The sequence below is a fragment of the Bactrocera dorsalis genome, chromosome 1, assembly GCF_023373825.1.
Source record: "Bactrocera dorsalis isolate Fly_Bdor chromosome 1, ASM2337382v1, whole genome shotgun sequence".
Taxonomy (NCBI): Eukaryota; Metazoa; Arthropoda; class Insecta; order Diptera; family Tephritidae; genus Bactrocera; species Bactrocera dorsalis.
In genome coordinates this window covers 1,407,422-1,429,657 of record NC_064303.1, presented here as the reverse complement: position 1 = coordinate 1,429,657, position 22,236 = coordinate 1,407,422, and the positions used below count along the sequence as shown (strand labels likewise).

General features: G+C 40.0%; 1 protein-coding gene across 2 annotated transcripts; it reads right to left on the bottom strand.

The window, feature by feature from the left end:
• Positions 1–1,578: 1,578 nt before the first annotated feature.
• LOC105232283 (uncharacterized) lies at positions 1,579–19,795 on the bottom strand. 2 transcript variants are annotated; one of them, XM_011213927.4, is made up of 5 exons: positions 19,138–19,795; positions 3,433–3,607; positions 3,258–3,375; positions 2,370–3,193; positions 1,579–2,296 (listed from the first exon to the last, which is right to left on the bottom strand). In XM_011213927.4, the coding sequence occupies exons 1-5, from the start codon at positions 19,516–19,518 to the stop codon at positions 1,737–1,739; spliced, it is 2,058 nt and encodes a 685-aa protein (XP_011212229.4). In that variant the 5' UTR covers positions 19,519–19,795; the 3' UTR covers positions 1,579–1,736. The 2 variants fall into 2 exon arrangements, with proteins under 2 accessions (XP_011212229.4, XP_049302239.1); XM_049446282.1 differs by having other exon boundaries at positions 1,579–2,293.
• Positions 19,796–22,236: the final 2,441 nt, after the last annotated feature.

Genomic DNA, 22,236 nt, shown 5'->3' with positions numbered 1-22,236 from the left:
ACGGCAATGATGAGAGCCTTAAAGAGTTTTGTCTTTGTTCTTCGAGAGAGCACTTTACTTTTTAATTGCCTACTCAGTCCGTAGTAACACCTGTTGGCAAGAGTTATTCTGCGCAGGATTTCGAGGCTGACATTGTTGTTCCTGTTACTTAATACGTTCCAAGATACAAGAACTTATCTAGGAATATAAAATTATGACTGTCAAGAAACAAATGCGATAACTGTTTGTTTGATAACAAAAGATATTTCGTATTGTCCTGTGGTATTTTGCGCAGATTGTGGGTCCACCCTTTTTGTGGATGGGGCAGAGCACACTTAGGTTCCATCATCTTATTGCGTCATCATCGATTGGGGAATCGCTTTCACTGCCATTCAGCAGGCTGGAAAAATGTTCCTTCCATAAATTCAATATGCTCTGAACACCAGCCAGTGGATCACCACTTTGAGTCCTACAAGAGTATGCTCCGGTCTTGAAACCTTCCGTTAGTCGCCGCATCTTTTGGTAGGTTTTCATACTCATTAATTTTGGCTTCTTTCTTTTTTTTATCTGCATACGCGTCTCATTACTCTCTTAAACCCTCGATATTTCCCCCACTCCGCTCGGGTGATCAACGCAACATTGCGAAGGGGCTGTCTGTTTTCTCTCTCACTCCTTCCAGCTGTTCTTTAGACCTTTTTGAAAATCATAATTTCGCTTGCAGATGTACACTTGAAATGCGCCCCACACCGAGTTACTGATGAGTACTCTCAGAAAGCAGGAGTACAAGTCGAGTAGAAAACCGTTTAGCCATCTATTGTGAACGTCGTACGTTCCTTGTGTTTGTCGGCGGGCATGCTTTGCTGTACAGAGGCGGGTGTCTATATTCGCTATAGGAAGATAGTGATCCGAACCGGTGCGAACACACAAAAAGAACTCTGAGAACATGTCGTCCATCTATCAAAATATGATGGATCTAATTTCGACCTTTTTGATCCGGAGACAGCCAAGTAGCTTGATGAATTTTCTTGTACTAGAATCTAGTACTACAAAACAACCACTTTTTCGGCTTTCGTGAATTTTCCAACTGTCTCCAAGCACGATTTTGACATCGTAGCGGTGCAGTTGTCATAACCGCGCTCGAGCCCCTAATAAAAGGCGTCTTTTTGGTCATATCGTCCTTCTCTTCTATCCGTGCGTAGGCGCAAATTAGTTTTATGTTTAAAAATTTTGCACTCAAGCGGATTGTGACTAGACGTTCATCCATCGATGTGAATGCGAAGACTAGAAGATTGAGTTTTTCTCCCATCACGAATCTCACACCGAATTTGCGCTTCTTTATATGACCGCTGTAATAAATGTTACAAGGACCTACTCGTCTCTGTCCTTGTCCCGTCCTTCGCATTTCTTGGACGGGTGTGATGTCAGCCTTTACTTTTACGAGAACAGCTGTGCATCGACACCTTTTCAATGCATGGACCGGGCATTCCACGTGCGTGCCTTAATTCATAGACTTTATTACGTTTGCTGTGGTCGTCATCAAAAGTGGCGTTTCTCATCCGAGGAAAAAAATTTTACTTTAAAAATTAGTATCTTTCTTTTATTATATGTAACAAAATACAAATGTATGCTTATTAAAAAAATATTCTACAAAAATATAGTGAAAATGGCATAATGATACTGTTTATAAAAATATTTGGTGCAATTCCATTGCTGCTCTTCCAATAGCAAGAGGATACGACGCGAGCGTCGATGAAATATTAAATGAGAGCCACTTTTCGTGTGGCGCTGTTGTTGGTGGCGTTCACATTGGACGCGGACGCTGAAGGCACTTGAAGGAAATTGGCATTTTGCGGTGGTATAATCAAGTGAGCGATGTGATGTTGCTGTTGTTGTAGGGTTGTGGCGGTCAAAGGCTGTTGGGCAATGAAAGCTGATATTTGTGCGTGTTGCATGGGTTTCTGGAGCTGCTGCGCATGTGGTGACAAACTCGCTTGGCCAAGAGCGTTAGTGGTGTGAATGTGATGTTGCTGTTGTTGTTGTTGATGGTTGGAGAATTGCGGATGATTATGTTGAGGATGTTGTTGTTGTTGGCTATGGTGTCTTTGTCTGTGTTGAGTATTAAAGTTGTGTTGCTGTTGTTGTTGTTGTTGTTGATAAGCTGCCGGATAGCGTATCTCATCGTAGAGATGCGAGTCTGGACTGCCTTTGCGCGATTTGGGCGACACAATCGAATAAAGCGAGAGTTTACGCGCGTAATCATAAGCGGACGTGTTGACCGACGAGTTGTTGCTGGGCGCATCATAGAATTCGGGTCCTGCTGCACAAAGAGAAAAATCAAAATTAATTTTTTCTGCCAACAAATCTCATTTCGGATCAGGACACTTACATACCCTCGATTTTGTTGCGCACCATTTGTGTGAAGGCCGGCAAATCAGGCAACGGTTTTAGGAAACTCTTACCGCCCACGCCAGACATTGCCGTGGCGTCCACCGTGCTGCCACTGCCGCCGCCCAGCTCTGCGGACGCTCCACCAAAACTAGCATTGCGCGCTGCCAACGCCGCCTCGACGCGCTGCTTTTGCCAGTGATAGCGCCGATATATATAGAGCCAACTAATGCCGATCGCAACAACAATAATCAGCAGCAGCACAAGCAGTGTGCTTAGCAGATTAGCATCGTGTTCGGCTGCAGTGGGTGTGGGCGCTAAAGTGTGCGCCGGTGACTCAATCACACCGCCAATGCCAGCCAAACTCAGTTTGGCGTCTTGCGCTGCGCCAATCATGGAACCGTTCGCGTGCGTCGGCCAGTCGGCACCCGCGGCTGTGATTACGTGTATCACCTCAGGTGTCTTGCCGCCGGCGGTGTGTAAGTCGCTCAGCAGGCCACCGCTCAAGCCGGGTTGGTGTACAATTATTTTGGGCGTATGCTGATCCTCTTGCTTGATGACGATTACCTCGGGCGCGGCGGTGAGTTGTGGTGGCACTAGAGTGCTGGTGGCTATGGTCACTATTTTATTCGCTATGCGATCGAGCTTATGCGTTATATTGACGATGGTGGAGTTGAGTGTTTGTATCATGACATGCGTGACATTGGGCATCACTGGGGTCAGCGCATCGCCACAGGCGCCCGTTTGCGGATGGCAGCGCTTTTCGACGCAGTCGCATGCTTTGTGGCACATGACGCCAAACGTGCCGGTCGGGCAAGGCAGCTCGCAACTGCGTAGAAGAAAATTCAAATAAGTAAAATTCAAAAAATTTGATGAAATCAATTAACGCTTACAATTCGCCCGTCCAGCCAGTGGTACAGTGGCAGATACCGGATTTATTATCGCACACAGCGCCATTTTGGCATTTGCACTTTTGCTTGCACTCATCGCCCCAGTGATCGTGGTCACACCCTGTAAAAGCAAGCAAGTAAAGAAAAGCATACCAGTAATATGAAATATTTTACTCACTTTGCGTGCAATGCGTGCCAGTGTAGCCCGGTTCACAGCTGCACACATCCGGCGTCTGGCAGTAGCCGCGTCCACAACCGCCGCGACAGACCGGCTTGCAAACTGTGTCGTTGATCGAGATGTTGCCTTCATAACCCGCGCAGCAGAAGCGTATCGTGCGCGTCTTTGTGACATTCTGTGGAGTAGAAAATATTTTTCTTTATTTTAAGTGCCTAAAAGTATGCAGTGGTGGCATGATAGCTCAAATTACGCTGCACAGTCAGTCTGAAAAGTAAATGTACGGTAATAAAACAAGTACTGTCATGCAGGTTACATCTAGATACGCCTATATAAGTATGTTTAAATTTATATGGCATAAATTTCACATACACAGTGAACAAAAAAAAAGCTTGTAAAGCGAGATGAAGTGATTTATATCCAAAAATATTAAAACTTTTGTGTTGCATCGAAATGTGTGAAAAGACCGTCTTAATAAGTTTTATATTATAATTTAAATATATTTTTAAAAATTAAAATTTCTGTCTATCAAGTAGCTCCATTTTCGAAAATCAACTAACTCACCTACAAGTTTATATGTTTTTGCACTTGCCACTAAAGTTGAAAGAATATAAGAATATGCCAGCAGCAAGCGAAATGCTCAATAAACATATTTAATCAGCAATAAAAAAAGGTCTGCGGCCACAAATCAGATGTGAAGTATTTTTGAAGTAGCATTTTGTCCGTCCAGTCATGTCATTCTTGTGTCTGCATTGAAATTTCCTGCTTTTATTAATTCAACACAATCAACGCCACTCGCGCTTAAATAAGCATCACCAACAGCGCTCCCACCACCACGCCCTCACGCCCCCACATGTTGCGTTACAAGCCATAACATATGTCTGTATGTTATAGAGTCAGAGTCCACGCTTAGTCGCAGTCGGCTGCTGCTTGTGGGTGCTCAATTAGTGTGGCGACGTCACCGCCTGCCCCACACACTGTTGCAGCACTGGCCGGCGCGCATCTCAACATTCTTTACTAAATTGTTTACGAGTGTGCAAGCGTACACATTTCTTGTTGTTATTGTTGCAATTTGCATTGCGTGCCCAGACTGAGCGACGACCTGTCGTTGCTTGACTTTTCGCTGTCATCAACTGCAGTGTGTTATTGTTGCTGCGCTGTGGTGAGAAGCTGAGGTTAATAATCCATTGATGCAAAGTATTTAAGGCGTTTTGTGTTATTTCGCTGCTAATTGTATGAAAACTGTCTGCGACGACTTTGTTGTTGTTGTAGGTGTCGGTGACCGTTATATGAATTTGCAAAAAAGATTTCATGGCAGAACGGTTGAATTTATTGAAAAAATATTGTAATGATAACAGTTAAGAAAAAATAATATTTTGTAAATAAGTTAAGAAATTATTTTAGCAACATTTTGGTATAATTTTTACAGTTGTTTTATTTAATGACAACCTTCATACGCTTAAGAAGTTATATCCACTTTAACAGCAGAAGAAATTGGTTATTATCGATTTGTACTGCTCTCCATTCACAGTAACGATGTCACCAGCTTCATTTCGAAAGAAGTGCGGAACGATGATTCCATCAAGAGATAAAATACCAGACTGGTAATGTACTGGTTGTTTATGAATAATTTGTGAATTTTCTTCGCATCAGAATCGACAGTTTTGTTTATTTATTGGCCACTATTTATTTTCATTTTTCCAGATGAAAGTGAGCCCCATCGGAGAAGAGAACTCTCTTAAAAAAATTGTTAACGTTTTCAAGTTGTTCCAAGACAAAATCAGCAAATTCACGACGTTTATCGTTACCAAATTGGCTTCAGTTCTTGGATAAGAACAATTTTGTAGAATGCGAGCTGAAATATCCTCTCAGAACCCGCTAAATTGTGCTTTTAAACATTTCCAATTCTTGAGAACGTCTTGGAATCGACAAATTCAGCAACACTTGCCGAAATGGCAGTAATATTTTCAATAGTTTGAGCGGTTATTTTTCTATTGGCACTTGAACATTATGTGAAGGAAATGTACGCTCGAAATTTTCAGCAATTCGATGAATAGCGAGTACAGGTGGACCATTACGACCATAAAACGTCAAAAGCGCACGAAAAGTTGCAAAAAAAGTTTTGCTCATATCTTCAATTTGCTTTACTAGATTAAGTATTACTTTAACGAAGTCAGTTTGGTTTTTTAGTTTCAGCGGATCCAGTTTAAGGAAATGGTGATCCCCGGAGATCATCTGCAGTTCCTTTCCAAACAAATATTTTTACGCATACTGAGTCTTAAAGTCTAGTCAAGTACTTCGCATCATTTCATGAAATTTCTAAGCTTTTTCAGCCAAGCTGACCGCTTTCTTTTAAATTAGCACATTGAGAGCCTTGAAAGATATTTCACCGCAACCGACTAATTTGCAGTTGTATACGAAGTAAGGTTATTTGAGGACATGCTGAACAGACATTGAGAAACATTATGTTAATCATACGCCATGTCGATATCGACATTATAATTCCACAGGTGTTTAGTTCCTTGAGGCCAATAAATTTCCAGCTACGACCTGTTCTTTTTGGTCTTTTACATATCTGAAAGAAAGACTTATAAAGGTCTAAACACAGATTTATTCTGGTAAAGTTTACAGCATAACAGCAGGAGCGTTAAGAAGGAAAGTTAAAATAAGTATTGAAGAGTTGCAGGACAATTACCAGTAATCAATAATCGATACTTTTCTTAGCACTAATTGTTCTCAAAGAACTGTAATTACTTCGATTGCTTTTGACTCACTGCATACTGCATTTAAATATTTACTCGATCTGACATTAATCTTTTGGCAGTCTTCCGTATACAAGAGCTACCGTAATACGATGAGTAACAAATATTCATACTCAAACCGTAAACAAATCCAGTCACACATACTCGTATATTGTTAAGCTTTACACATACTATACCATATTTGCTAAAGTAACTTTGTCTGCTATTTCGCCTTATTTGCTATTCACCTGTAAAAATTTAGTTGAAGGGTTTCGATTACAAAGCAGCAGCGGCTCAAATGCATTTCTTAGGAATTCCGCGTTAGCCAAGCCACATACCTCAGTATATGTACTGCATATATATAAACACATACATATATATGAATAATGCATTCGCATTACATCTGCTCAGCTTAGAGGCGCACACACTTGCGTGCAGCATTAAATTTCATTAGAGCACAATGAGGAATATGAAATAGATCTTTCGAAACGGCTGTAGGCAAGTTGACGAAGCACGAAAAGGAATGCCATGCGAAATGCAAGTGTGTGTGTGTGTGTGTTTTGCTAGGTTTTAATTACAAGTTGCAGGAAACTTACGCAACACCATGTTGCGAGTACTATTTCTTTGTTCGATCTTTTATTGCACTAGTTTGTTGCAACACTGGAAAGTGGAGTAGTGAAGGTATGCTTATGCTCATACGTAAATGTGTGTGGATATGGGAGATACAGTTACAATTGTTGCACGCCAGTATTATTGCCTTACCAGTTAAGTAAGTGTATAAGTAAAAGGTTGCTTATTAGCAAATATTTCGTCTCTTCATTTCCATCTTATTCTGCTTTGTCTTCCTACTATATCTTATTTAGTCTGTGAAATCGCCTTTGTAATTTGATAGATTTTTGTTGGCTCTAAATTAAATAATAAGTGGATTACGCACTCTACAGTTTCGTGAATAATGTATAAGAAAAGCTTGCGATTTTATCACAACGAAATGGAAAGTAACATAATCCTTCCTAGTATTAGATAAGCGCGAACTATATTGCTGTTCAGCTGTAGAAATATTATTCTTTTTCCTTTTCGGCGTTAATGCTTACAGCGCTTTCTTGATCTGGTTTGGCAGTAGAACTACATCTATCGCAACCCGTTGCAGTGGAGGTGTGGCGACACCACTCATAAGATCGCTGTGCCCGCCGATGGTAGCAGTCTCGTCCCCCACCAACGGTTAGACTGATGTCCCAGTCCGCTTCGTTCCTTTATTGTCCTCCATGTTGAGTTTTTGATTCGGTAGTCTCAACCCCTAGCGTTTTACGCTACCTACCTACTGCTGGGTACCTCATTAGCAATGGCCGTTGTATTATCCATTCACCTACTTCTGAGGATGTATTTAAAATAGACCCACATAAGAGGATTATTGGGAAAATACGTCAGCCTTAGCTAGAAGCCGCTTGCCTGCAATGTAATGACTCTGATAGGAGCCAGCTTGAGATCATGACATTGGAAGCAGCGACTCCCATTGCCCTGTCGATATCCGCGCAAAGAATATAGCTAAAATGAAATTTTGCAGACCAAAATTGTATACTAATATTTTTCAAAATAAGGACGGCTAATAAATTTATCCTCGAAATCACCGTTTACAAGGGGGTCTCGAAGGGTGATGTTGATTAAGAAACTCGGGCTAGGTAAACAGCTAGGTAGAATGGATATCTGACAACAGAACTAGACCTTTATAAAGCCCATTGTAAAACCAACGGCACTAAAATCTGCTCTACTATGTATTCTCTGAACCAATCTGTCCCACTGACAAAGTTCATCAATACAAAAATCTTTCTATGTGCAACTTTTGAGATATCTTCAAGAAACCCTCGACCGATAAGTAAGACAATTTTCTTCTACCGTTTCCACGTCAGTTGGGTCTAAGTCACCAGAAAGGACCCTCACTTTTTTGCGGCCAAGGATTGTCAAGGCGGCATCATTCCTCGAAATTACTTTGGAAATGTTTTCTGACGCCACAAAACAATAATAAGAATAACACCTGTTTCTAATATAAAGCTTTGGAATCGCATTAAAAATGTTCTTAGTATCTTTTTCATCCAGCTCATGGCTGCTCCTCCAAAAGTTGTTTTGTATACTCATAGTATCGCCAGTCTGCTGCATGTCTGTCAATAAAACAGTGACCCATTAACACCGCTACTAGAGTTCTTATGTCAATTTTTTTAATTGTAATGGTCGGCAAGTGTGCGACCCATATTCCATTCATGCCACCTTTGTCTGCATGTTGAGGAACTTAACGATTCTCGCCACCGCCCCGCAGCTATATTTATAACATTTTTGTCAGTTAAATATCTACAAGTAGCCAGAGGTAAATATATATGTATATCCGACCTCCCCCCTTATCTCATCTTCCTCACAATTGCCAGGTATATCCTGTGCCCTGGATAAATGCTGAAATACGATTTTAGCGGTATTAAAAGATCAAGACATTCTTTCACTATCTTCGCTGAAGCCCTAAGAGCTTTAAGTGATTTCACACCTGCTTGGTTATCTGTATATATCAATATATTTCTTATTGTGAGCACACGTTTTGTCTGACCAAGAACGCTTTCCTTAAAAGCTAGGATCTCCGCTTTGAAGACACTGTAGCAGTCGGACCAACCGAATAGCTGTTTATCCCTGTGTCCGTGTCCACAACAGAGAAGCCAGTATTTTGGAAGGAGATTTAGATTAATTCTATAGATTTTCACAAATCAATGATATTACGTAGAAGGGAAACTTTTTAAGTAAGTATCTTAAAATGTTCCTTATTACAGACGACTAAGAAGAAGGATTCCCTCAGTCTATAAGCTGACTTCGTTAGCCTTTTCTGTTATTTCTCAGTAGAAATTTCTTTTTGTGGCTTGATTATTGTTGGTGAATCATGACTTTCTGCTTTACAACAATTGTTGTCCCACATTTATTTCAAATAACTCTAATACAACAACAATACGCCATAATACTAGTTATAATATATTATCGGTAAACACTTGTCGTATCAAATTACACTACCTGAACTCATATAATATTTGGCAAGTGATTTAGTATGACTGCTTCTAATTGCAAGAGTTTACTCCAATGACACCACATACCTGCCTACCAGACAACGTTCCTAACAAGTGGCGTGCTATCATATACATACATTCTTATATAACCGTAAACGCATGAATGGATATCTATGTATATAACACACATACGTACATAACTACTGATATCATGACATAATTAACACCGCCACCAACTGGTGATTACGTTAGCGCCACGACCCATCAGTCGCCCGGCAAACTCTCAGTTCAAGTGGAAAGTGGTAAGCGCGAGTGAGAGCGGCAGACTGCAAGTGAGTGTGAAAAATCCACTTCAGTGATTATGTATGCGCTGTAACGCAGATCAGCGGCTAAACGCCAAATGACAACCTGTCAGGCGGTCGAAAAAAGTCTTAATCCCGTGCGAAATGCATTTGAATGATCTTTACGCGTGTGCAATGCAAATATATTGCCATTTAATTTATTTGCTGCCGCCTTTGTCTTCACACATCTGTTGGTAGTTTGTGGTGTGACATAAAACGGATTACCGTTACGTGTGTTTTTTGGGCGGTGCGCATCTGTTATGAGAATGATTTAGCTTGGCGAGTGCTTCGCTGGCTCTTCCTGCTTCGGTTGTTACTGTTGAAATTAAATTATATTAATCCATACAACTCTATTTAGAATTAAACACAGTTATGTTATCTAATATACAAGTGAATCCAAAAATGACAAATCATTAAAGAGTTATAGTTTTCAAGTCCGAAAAAACAATTTTTACTTTATTTTGACTTTACATTTTACTTAATTAATCTCGTAGCCGATTTCCAGCAGGATCTACCAAAAATTTGTCTGGCAGTGAAGAAAATTTTCTGCTTAAGCTAGTTATGGTTAGATGGCTGATCAATGATCGCATGTGGACTGGTATATGTAGTCCTTTGTGAAGCCATAGAAAATAGGAACTTTTGTGTTCGGACTTACAGCTTACAGATTGGCAAAACGCTTAGTAGTCAATACAACAATTGTGTGGAGGTATGCGGTCCCAAGTGTTTAAGTCTTGACCCCTCAAATGCGGGACAGTCAAGAAGGAAGTGTGGAGTTGTTTCTACCTCATCTTGTGCCAAAAGGCTTTTGTGACTGCGCAAGTAACGAGGTTGATCGAGCGTTAACTAAGCTTCCGCGAAACTCAGAGGCCGCGGAAGCACCGACTCGCTTCCATAATGGCTCTAGGGTGCCTCATTAGCTTTGCAATTACCTGCGATTCCGCTATGGCTCAGCACCCATACCAGCCTTATCACTTGATGCTATTGATAGCGAGGTTAGGACCTCTTCGACCAACCTGAACGCACTGTAAATGAGTTGAAGGCTTGTATCGCCGCTCTGGTCACTTCTCTAAAGGAGGCCACACTAGCAGCAAATCTACTGCTAACTTGTTGACTTCAACCTCAGTCTGGAGACATTGCAATAGTCAGGATGTGTAAGACTGGAGTTGATAGAGAGCCCCTGACAGTAAACCCCTCCACCAACCCTCCCCACAAGCTCTGACCCATCCGCGAAGAAGCTCACTGCTGGCCTCATCCGACCCATAGATCACTCGTCGGTATTTGGGCAGAAAAGGACCCACCAGAGTTCAGTTTAGCGATCTAGATGATCCGGTATGCAGTCAAAGGTTGTAAGGATATCCGAGGGTTCAGACACGCGTTCTTTTCAGAAACCCATACTCTCTGAGTCTATTACCCACTTTTAGGTCCGCAAGTGGCTGGCTCTAATAAATCCCAGTCAAGAGCCCCAATTTTCTACAACTTTTTGCAGCAGTTGGTGCCGTATATCAGCAAAAACGCACCGAATATTCTTTTGCAAGACCTTAGTGGTCTTAAGCTTATCTGCGCACAAGCGACTTTACATAACCCAACTTGGAGGCCAAGCTACAGACCCACGACGCCAGATAATGCCCTTAATAACAGTTTACTTCAATAAAATGATTGCTGCTTTATGGCATGACTCTATAGCGTTCCCAATTGAATGTAAAGTTATGATCAGCTTCATTTTTGAAGAAATATGAAACATACATTGCCTCTGCCTATAGATCTCACCATACAGTGTTTTTTTGATAATTTACCGACGCCTCGACAATGTCTTTTGGATTATCATCATTCCGAATATGACAATTATGTTTATTAACGTACCAAAAGTGAGCTTCATCGCTGAATAACATTCTCCAGTAGAATTCGGGATCCATGGCCATTTTGTTTTTGACCCTTTCACCCAACGTTAGATGCGATGCGATGACTCGAGAAGGACGATGGCGGATGGACTCATTTAGATCTTCTTGGATCCCATAATGAAAATAGTGTTGTCGGTGTTCACTGTATGTCGTCTCTGAGAAAGCGTGTCTTCCACTATTGAAAACGCGGTGCGAAACAGATTCGTTGCGTTGCGCAAACCCAAACATTATTTTGATAACAAATTTATTTAATTTGCAGTAATTTGACCGGAATAAGTCTGTTCATAGACATTTATTGATAAAATACGAAAATACTTTTTTCGACTACCAAATATTTTAGTTCACAATTGTATATAACCACTTAATACTCATACCCAGCACGATGCGTTGCCTGAGCCGAACTACTGTTTCAGCAACAAATTTATTCAATTTACAATCTTTGTTAAGGAGTAAGTCTGTTCATTACGAAATGACAAACCAAATTGAGCATAAATCAAGTAATAGATGTCAAACTTAGAAAACAGTATTGCCTCTTTGCAAAACGCCCTTAATGTACATTCGATAAATTGTTATTTTTAGTTAACTATTGGATACAACCCCTTAATACTCATTTTACTACAAAAATAATAGTCATATTTGTGTCAACTTTGTGAGACTTATTTCCAAATACACACAATCCTCCGTTCGCCCACTTTCCCATGCTCTTAAAGAGCTTATTTTAATCGCCTTAATCGTTTCGCCTAATCGAAGCAAAGCGGTTTGGAAACAATATCCTCATGTCAGCTATGCACTTCCTCGACAACATCTCAACATGTACCGCTGACCCACAGACACGCTGCCGGCGATCGACAGGCGGCAGGCGGCAGACGGCGGGCAGGGAGCAACCGGCAGCAATCAACTGGCATGTAGAGCATAAAAAATCGCTAAGGAATGCTGAGCCGCTGTTAATTAAAATGCTGATCTTCAGTGTGTGGCAGGCAATAAACTTTGCGAAACTCGTCGCAAACGCAAGCTCAAACTTACATATGTACTCATATATCCGCGCTGGACAGCAATAAATAATTTTTCGGTCGGAATCGAATTTCGTGGTTTGTGTGGAATTGGTGTGATCCACTCGTTTTGGTCAAAACGGCTGCTGCCACAAACATTTTTACGATGTGCAATTAGGAAAATTAATTAATTCAAGTAAGCCGAATTAAACGGCTGTCGTGCTGTATCTGCGCTGCGTACACATTGTAGGCGATTTCCGATTTTAACCCACTAAGCACCCTTGTCTAGTTTTTTATATACATTTTATGAATTTTTTTAACAGATTTTCTCTGCATTTAATAGGTTGTGTGATTTTCTTTCCATCAATTTGCCGATTTGGTATGTGGACTTCGTGCAGTTTTGGAGAGCAGCTGTAATGAGACACCATTTTCATCCCGTGGCGCAAACCAAAACACTGAACATATCGTATAACCTCAAACTGGTTATGTTTTGACTTCCAAACACAGTTAGTTAGTTTGGCATTTGTGTGATTTTAGCGCTTTTGCGAAATGATGGTGACGAACTGCACTTTGGCGTCTTTTTGCAATTAATTTCTGCTTTGGAACATTTCAAAAGATTTACGGCATCGCATAACGATTGTTTCTTTTAATTACTGCACAGTGGCAGTTTGCACCAACGTTTGGTTGTGCGCAAAGTGTCTATATGCGTTGAATTGGTAACACTTTTCATTGCTGATTTTAATCAATTTTTGAGCATTCCTTTGGCGTTCACGAGCCGACGAGTCAGCCAACCTTAAGCGCGCTTACGCAGCTGCGTTTTGGCCACTTCGTTTCATGCCGCTGACAGTTGCTTGTCAGTTGCTCTACGCATCGCCGAAAATTCGATCGAAACACGATTAAAAGTGCCACAAATAAAATGCTTACATAATTGCACTTTAGCACTGTGTGGGCTATCGGTTATTGATAGCAAATACTTTCTTAATGAATGTCATTGGAATCAACTGGATTTAGTGCTAATCCATGTAGATTGTGCTATAGTACTTTAATTTTATGACAGCTTTTGAAACTTTTAATCAAATGAGGCCTTGTCTTGATGTGCCACAAGACAGGCGATAAAATAATCTTTGATACGGTTAAATAGTTCAAAAGATCTCCTGAGTTCAACTCTAGGCCAAAAGGATTCTGCAGGTCGTTAACCACCGCCTACTAAGCGCACGCAAGATACGTTGCTCTAGTACTAAAACAGAAGACACCAAAGGAGATCCAACTGACTCACTCAACGACTTTACAGTTGCCAGTGATTCTGATATGACAAGGAAGCCAAAAGAGTTAGCTGGATGCTATTTTTAGAGAGGACAGACACAAGCTTTGACAATACAGAAAACGAGTTCAGCTAGTACTGCCGCTCTTCTATCGGATTCAATACTCACCTTCCTGAAAGGGGCTGCACTTCGTAGCAATACATATTCTTCTCTTTGCTTTGTTGGCGTAGACAACGCTTACGCGGTTATAGTTGAGTTTAACCACAACCGCGCCAGTCGTTCTTCTTTTTTACTGTTTAGAGCCTTATCAAAAGGGGGTCTTTCATCTGAGGCTGTTTTCGTCTTCTCATTAGGGGTGTTATACAATATTATCAAAACCAAAAGCTCTAAAGCTACTCAATATGAAATAAAAAGCTTCAAAGCCAGTGCCTGTATCAGCTGCTCAAACCCGTCACTTGCCGTCCATTGAAAAAGTAAACCTCTGCAACTTTATCTCTTCACATTTGAATACCCGATACCGCTATCTTATTTGAGTTGCATACTAACTTATTACAAATAATCGTTTCCTCATACTTATTAACTGCAGAAGTCAAATATTTATTAAAGTATTAATAGCACAATTGAAACATATTTGCAACCGTTATATGATCTCCATTACTACCTCAAACCACACGGAGCAAACATTCAAAACTCAAGGATTTAGTTACAGCTTTTAATATTTTTTTTTTTTACCTTTCAATCTTGCATGGCAACGCGATCAAGCGAGTTACGCCGAAATTCTTTGCAGCTGCTCGCTGTCACTTTTATGCTTGCCACTTCCGTCTCGGCCGCGAGTTGACAGTATTGAATGCCACTTCTGCAAGAAGCTGCGGTCCATCTATCAAATATAACAGCAGCAACAACAACAAGAGCAAATAATTTTTAATAAAAGCCACCTTATTGCATTAATTGAATGTGCAGCGAAGCACTTGACTCCACCAAGTGGCAGTTGCATTATGAAAAACGCAATTCAGCATTTGTGTTGCTTCGCGCAGAACACTTGAGACGCTTGCAAATCACAACAACCATTACAACTACGCGGTAAAGTGATCGAGTTACGCCGCCGGCAGTCACCGCCTGCACACACACACACACATGCAGGTTGCCTTTGCGTAACTCCATCTTTGCCGCATTTTGTTGCAACCGTAAGCGATATCCGTTGCACGGCGCAGGTGATGAAATTTTGCTACAACACATGAAACATAATTAATGTTTGCGTGTATGTGTGTGTGTTTGTTTTAAGTCAGTAAGTGATTTGTTTGTTGATAGCTGAACGGAAGCAGCAAATCGCCAATATTTGCATAAGAAAATATATTGACAATAGTAAGTAATTGGAATTTGAAAAACTGTTGTCTGCAGTTGGAGTCGTAAAATACCAATTAAGAATATTTGTATTAATTGCTCGTATTTTAAGTTTTTTCCAACAAAAATATTCACACGGTCGTTTTCGGCTGCGGCATTTCCTTGTGGCACGTACATATGTATGTATATTAGGCAACTAAAAGCATTTGCATAACTTTAAATACAAAGTGGTTCAACTAATTTATCGTTTAACAGTAGTGACATATGTACTATATATATGCAGTAACGCCTATTTCAATATAGTAAAATTATAACTTAGTTTTATCAGAACATTCTTCTTGTTCCAAGCGGAGAGTCAGAATTTTAAGATATCGATCTGAATTTTTGCACACGCCCTTTCTCTTCAAGAAGCTGCTCATTTGTTGAAACTGCCGATATCAGACCACTATAGCAGTGTAAAACCCGCATGAGCGCCAACTTTATAATGAGTTAGGCTGTTTTTTGGCTACTCTATCTCGAGTGGAGTACTCCAAGGCTCAGTGTTAGACCCACCTTATGTATGACAGGGTGTTAAGAAGCTAGCAAGAAACAGACGTGAAACTAATAGCGTATGCGGACGACCTCATGGTGGTTCAGAATATATATCAAGCACCTACGAAGACAGCGAAATAAGACATTACACAAATATTGCTTTTAAAGGAGTCCAAGAAAGTCTAAAAGTTGTGAAAATGGGGTTATAATATTTGAAGTCCACAGGTGCCAACGCCTCAGTGCTGACGGCTTAATTTTTACTGAAAATATCGGACAACCTGTGAGACATATTAATGAAAGAGCTTCATTTCCTGATAACATTGATTCCTGACGTCGGCTTCTAAAAATATACCCGAGTTTTGATCTTAAACAGTTTTGTGAGTACAAAATGTTCGGTTACACTGATCCTGTGGTCTTCCTTGTTAAATTTTCTCATTCTCATAATCACTTGCCTCAAGCACCCAGCTTTCGGACCTGCCCAGAGCTTCAAGATAGGGATCAGAAAGACCGTCGCATACCGACAAAGTGCCTAAAGCATACCAGATATTTATTGAGTTCTTTATTCTCTATTCTTGCCAATAGAGTGATCTTGTAGGGCGAAAGAACAATTAATTTAGGGCTCCCGACAGAAGATTCGCCTTTCCTTTGAGCTTCGATCTATCCATGAAGAAGCACACTGCGCCTATTTTTCAGTGACTCCGTCTCACCCACATATCTCTCGGGCGTAGTTGCGTGGAGAAGATGTCGCTAGGACTAGGTTTAGCTCGCAATGGGGATGAAGTCGAAGTGAGGGAGCGTGCACAGTTTCCCGGAGTCTAATAGCAATCTACGCAGCAATGCATCTGCCAGTAATGTTCACGGTTGCTATATGTATAATAACATAAAGTACCATCGTTGGTGCTGTATGTAGTGCACACCATAGAAGAGTATTGGTTCCACTACGGTTTCGTAAAGTCAAATCCATCAATAGGGTATCCTAATTTGCCATTAATCCATTAATTAAATGTTAATGTCTCGTAAATGAATAGTTAAAAGCAAACATAAATCGTTAAGCAATACATATTATGGACACGTGACATCTGTCACAGTGAACGTTAAAAGGCATGCAGATAGACCTGCAAGAAAAAACTAAATGCGTATTTTTTTTGTTTTTGTAAAAAATAAAAATTTTCTGCAATGCCTTTTCATTCAACTCTTTATATATGTGAAGTACCGTTTAATAGCCGCAAATTACACTCCATTTACACGGCACGAAATGCCACAAAATTATGCACCAAAGCAACTCGTACATCATCTGTTGTTACGTGCCCCAATCATAAATACACATACACAAACATTTCTCCTTCAAATTGCAGCTGAAATAAAGGAAAAGCAGTAAAATGTACTTTACTGCAAATTTTCACCTACAATTCCACTTTCTGGTGTTATTAACCTCAAGCAGCTCAACAGTGGGCGCACATGTAATTCGACCCGGAGACTGTCTTGTGACAACAACAACGGACCCGGAGATTTGTGTACACATTGTTTTTGTAGGTGAAATTGGTCTGTGAGCGACGGGCCAGCTGCTGGACATTGCGCTGGATTAGCCAGCGCGCTAACTGTGCCACATGCGCGCGCTGCGGAGCTGCTGGCCAATGCAAGCCAGCGCCTTGCGCTTACGTCATAACACCGAGGTGGTGTTGACAAACCGACAGACGGAGCTGCGGTGGTGTATGCAAGCGGAGCGGTGCAAGGCGCGCCGCAAATGTTTTCTGGAGCGTTTTGCCTGGCACGGTATTGCACTGATTATGCCGTGCGTGGCATCCTGAAAGGCTGCGCCACTCCACACCAGCAACACGGTAATGTGGGCGCTGATCAGCGGCGCATGCGCAGTATCGATTGTGCGCCAATTGAGTTGCATTCGACTTTTTCATTTGCAGTGCGCCATTTGTTTTTTGCTCTCTCTTGGCTAAACATTTTCATTTTAAACACTTTTACCACTGACTGAACGCCTCGCTACTTAGCCGTTTGTGTGTTAGCAGTTAAATGTTACGTATATAATAAAAATCTAGTAATGTTTTCGCGTATTTAATGCGCTTGTGTGTGTGTTTGATTTGTGGCTTTTTTCTCGTGTTTTCAGCAAGTTTTGCAACAAAATATAAATTAAACTGGTTCTACGGGTGTGTGCTGGTCAGCTAGCCGTCCAAAGCCTGTATGTGTGTGTGTTGGTGTGTGGCGCAATTGAAAGCAGGAAATGCCGCAGCATCTGTGCACTCGCTTGCCTTTTGTCTAACGTAGAAAACACGAACAAATATGAATTAATGGAAAATTAAAATTAGAGCGCATGCAATAAGTGCGTCGCATTTGGTGGCCCCACGGAGAATTTATGCCAACTTTGCATCGACTCACATTCGAAAACGTTTCAAGTTTCTACTGTAAAATTAGAAGCTGTTGTATGCATTCATTAAAGTATTTCGAGTTTAATTCAGTGTGGGTCGTGATAGCGCCCACAAAATATTGACTAAATGTTTGTTTAAACTATGTTGTAATCAATAACGTAATAACGGTATTTAACCATTAAGATCTTAAAATAAGAAAAACCGTTAACTTTGGCTGCGTTATAATAGGCTCAACGGGTGCATTCCTTATAGCATGTGAGGGTATAAAATATTCTTCATGGTTTTAATCGGACAGTTTGTATGACAGCTATTTATTATAGGGGTCCGATTCTGAAGAGTTTGTTCCGAGCTTGTATCTATTGTAATCCATGCCAAATTTCGTGAAGATATCTCGTCAAATAAAAAAGTTCTCCATATAAGAACTTCGTTTCAATCGTTTAGTTTGTATGGCAGCTATATGCTGTAGAGGTCCGTTATTGGCGATTTCGAAAAATGATAAGCTGCTTGAGGAGAAAAAAACCTTTGAAAATTTTCAGACCGATATCTCAAAAATTGTGGGACTAGTTCTAGTGTAGACAGACCAACGGTGAGTAAGCAAACATGTATACATCGACTCAGCTCGTCGGGCTTTTCAATATATATTATATACTTTATAGGATCTCATTATTTATTATATAGTTTATAGGGTCTCCGACGTTTCCTTTTGGGTGTTAGCAAGCTTGTGGAAACCAAATTAACCATTTTCTGGGGACAGGAAGTTCTCCTTCAATATTAACCAATTTTTCTTAAATTAGACTTCTTTCCAAGATCTCAGTATTTTTCTACACTTTGAAATTCGGAACTTATCCTTATAAGATTAAAATTTTTTTCTCAATAAAGTTGTCAAGCCCCGTAGATAAAAAATAATTGTAAGGTCCTACTTTCATAGTTTAATAGGGTAAAACACGATGAAGGTAAGCGCGAAAAATGTCGATTCAAAAATATTTTTGCTTATAATTTTTTATCATAAACTTTAAACTAATACTTTTTTACTTTTCAATACATATTAAATTTTTTTTGTTTTCAAAATAATTTTCAATAAATATTTTTTTCGATTACAAAATAAAAAAACTTAATTTAATTCAAAATTTTAAATCAATTATTTTTTAACATTTCATCTGCAACTCTACCTCCAGGCTCTCCCCTTCGAACTCACCTTGATCTGCACAACTTCACGCATTTCCGTTTTATAGTTAGAGCAACGTGGTGGTATCTCCATGCACCACTGCGAGCTGCGTATGCGCACAGGCTGCATAGTAGGCACCTTCAGTTGCTCCACATAGGTCTCCTCACGTACACAAATGTGCGAGTCAGCATCCAGAGGCAGTGCGCCATGCTCATCCTGTTTACTCGCATCAATAGGCGAGTTGAAAGCGCCAGCGCTAGGCACAGTTGCAGTCGGAAGTGCCGTTAAGTCGGTATTAATGCGTAATAGTTTCTCCTGTGCGCCAAGGCATAGCGGTAATGAGCTTAATAGCAACATAACACTGAAAAGTGGTTTGACATTTTTGTGAGCTTTTAGTTTGACGCGCTTCATGTTTAAGCATTTATTTATTTTTTTGTGAAAACAGGTGTAGAACTGTAAGTTTTTAATTTCTTTGTTTGTTTTTTTTTCGTTTATATTTACATTATTTGACACAAAATTTCACAGTTTTTTGAGAACTCTATAATTTTTTGGCATTCTTACTTCATAAACTTTTCTTTCAAAGCTTTCACTATCTTCACAAGCACTTTCACTGCTTTCACTTCAAATCAATTTCACTTTTACCGTACGCTTACGTCCGATCCGTTCGTTCTAAACGCGTTGCAAAGACTGTCGCCAGCTAGCACGAAAACACTTCTAGAAGCTCATTTCAAACAAAAAAAAATACAAATTTGTTGTAATAACACACATACATACATACACGGTGAAATTTACAAATGCAACAAACAACAGAACATTAAGTTCTCCAACAAACAGCAAATTGAAAGCAACTGTGTGCCCAGACACACACACACACGCACACAAACACACAGTGGCACTAGCGAACGCACTTGCGTAAACAGATCACAATTGAATTATCGCATGCGAACGCACTGAAATCAAATCAGTGCAACCAGTCCGACAGTGACACAGTCCGCCGGAAAGACAGACAGCTCGGCCGCCAACAACAACTGTGTGAATGCTCAACATAAATCAGCGTACAATTATTTAATTGAAATGATGATGTCCTTAACTCGCTTTGTTTTTGTAAACAGTACCTGCTCTCATACAAACTCACTGGAAAAAATATATAAAAACTATACTTGTATGTAATTTGTACTCTCAGCGTGTAGCAATTGTGTTGATGTTGTTGACGTAGTTGTTGCTTCGTATGCAATTTGAAGACTTTGCACGCCAGAGTGATGTTTATGTTATTGAACTGAATGTATGTATAGTATGTAAATATGTTCATAGGCCTAATACTATATATTAAATCAATAGTTATATATGGTTATATGATAATATATACTAACATATATGAAGTTCTTGGCACCCTTTTATTCTCCATTAGAGCTGATATTTACTGCTTTGCTTTTATACTTATAAATCTCGACAAATAACATGGCAATGACCACACAAGATTACCTTATAGCATCCATGTCTGATTCTAGTAACACAAATCGCAGTTGATAAGAGGTACTTTGAGATACCAGAACCTGAGCGGTATTAGTTAAGAAACCTTATGACACAGCATCTAACTTCGCGCCAGCAAAATTTCCCGGCTGTTCGAAAAAGATGTTTTAACCTCAGTTTAGAGGAAGCTGAATAATCGAGTAGAAGATTGAAGAATTGAAATGCACTCTGTACCACTCTTTTATTATTATAATACTTCGCTTAACCCAGTCAAATCAAATCAGGCTAATTAAAGCTCCTGGTTTAATGGTTTTAATGTGTTCTCTCATCGGATATAATTGTCCAGTAGCCTGGTTCATTCTCCTTGTGATTTTGGAGCGATCTCTGGGAATAACAATTCGTTTCTTGAACCATGTTATATCGAACTCTCCGAAACAGTCTCACTTGTGGAAGCCCAGATACAGTGACACTCTACTGGACCTTTCTTCTTTCCGCAGCCTAAGGGTAAACGCTAATAGGATATAGATAGGATATGGATTTCACAGATAACCCTGCTAAACGTTATTATGTACTCAGTATCTTTGCTGATGTGATTTCAATGGATGACAGTGATAATTCTTGTCTAGAATAATTACTGCGTATACTCTAAAAGTTGCCGGATCACTGCAATATATTTCAAGCTGAGGTTTTTGCTATTGCGAAAGTAGCAGAGCTGGCCTCCAATGCACCTGCAGGCAATTCCATCTATGTAGATAGCCAAACAACATCAAAGCAGTAACCTCGTACCGCATATCGGCCAGAAGTGTCGTGGTGGAAAGTGTTGGCAGAAGTAAGCAACTTCCCTTCTAGTAGGTGCCAGATCACAAAGGCATCGAGGGCAATGAAATAGTAGACGAACGTGATAAAAATTGGGAAACCCATTTACTGTCTATATGACGCAAACTGTAGATCAGAAGTATACAAAATTCTTATTGGCACTCGATAGAAGAGACTGTGGGAAATAAATGCAGAAATGAGCTGGTAGATCGAGAAGACTGCAGGAAATGTTTAGAGCAGGACTCCAGGGAAACAGCGGAGCATCTCTTGTGAATTTGTTCTGGATTGGCAAGACTACGCTGTAAGCATCTGAGGTTCCCACGGTATGGTACACTGAGGAAGGCCACAGAGTAATAGATGACTACTTCTCTTGAACCTACATAGGTACTGGGATCTAAAGGACCAAAACTGGTCTATGCGTGGCTTATTATCTACTAGTATAACCGAACCTAGTCTAATCTAATCTAAAGCCGTCTAGCCATGGATCACAAATCCAAAACCTGAGAGAAAAGGATTGCCACAGAAAATATTACCTCTTGCAACTTGTTTTAAACGCCATTGAAAAGTTACAAAAAAACATTTTTTTCCAAATTATTAATAAAAACCTAAATATTATTTTCAAACCAAAATCTTTTTTTTTTAACTAAACATTATTTTTAAATTATTTTTTTCTAAAATATAAATTTATTAGTCGAAATGTAACAAATAAGTTTCAATATAATTTATTTGAATGAAATTGCTTTTACCAAAACTGTTACAGTAACAGCGCCACTGCATTCCAGTTACGCATTTCGCGTCTCAACCCATTAACCACTAAATTTATTTGATTATATGTACTTCACT

Excerpts from the sequence above, each read along its gene's own strand:
- LOC105232283 (XM_011213927.4), bottom strand. The coding sequence starts at position 19,518 with ATGAAGCGCGTCAAACTAAAAGCTCACAAAAATGTCAAACCACTTTTC. Across the intron at positions 3,608-19,137 it reads GTGAAGTTGTGCAGATCAAG|AATGTCACAAAGACGCGCAC; the intron begins GTGAGTTCGAAG and ends TCTACTCCACAG. Across the intron at positions 2,297-2,369 it reads GGTGCGCAACAAAATCGAGG|CAGGACCCGAATTCTATGAT; the intron begins GTATGTAAGTGT and ends CTCTTTGTGCAG.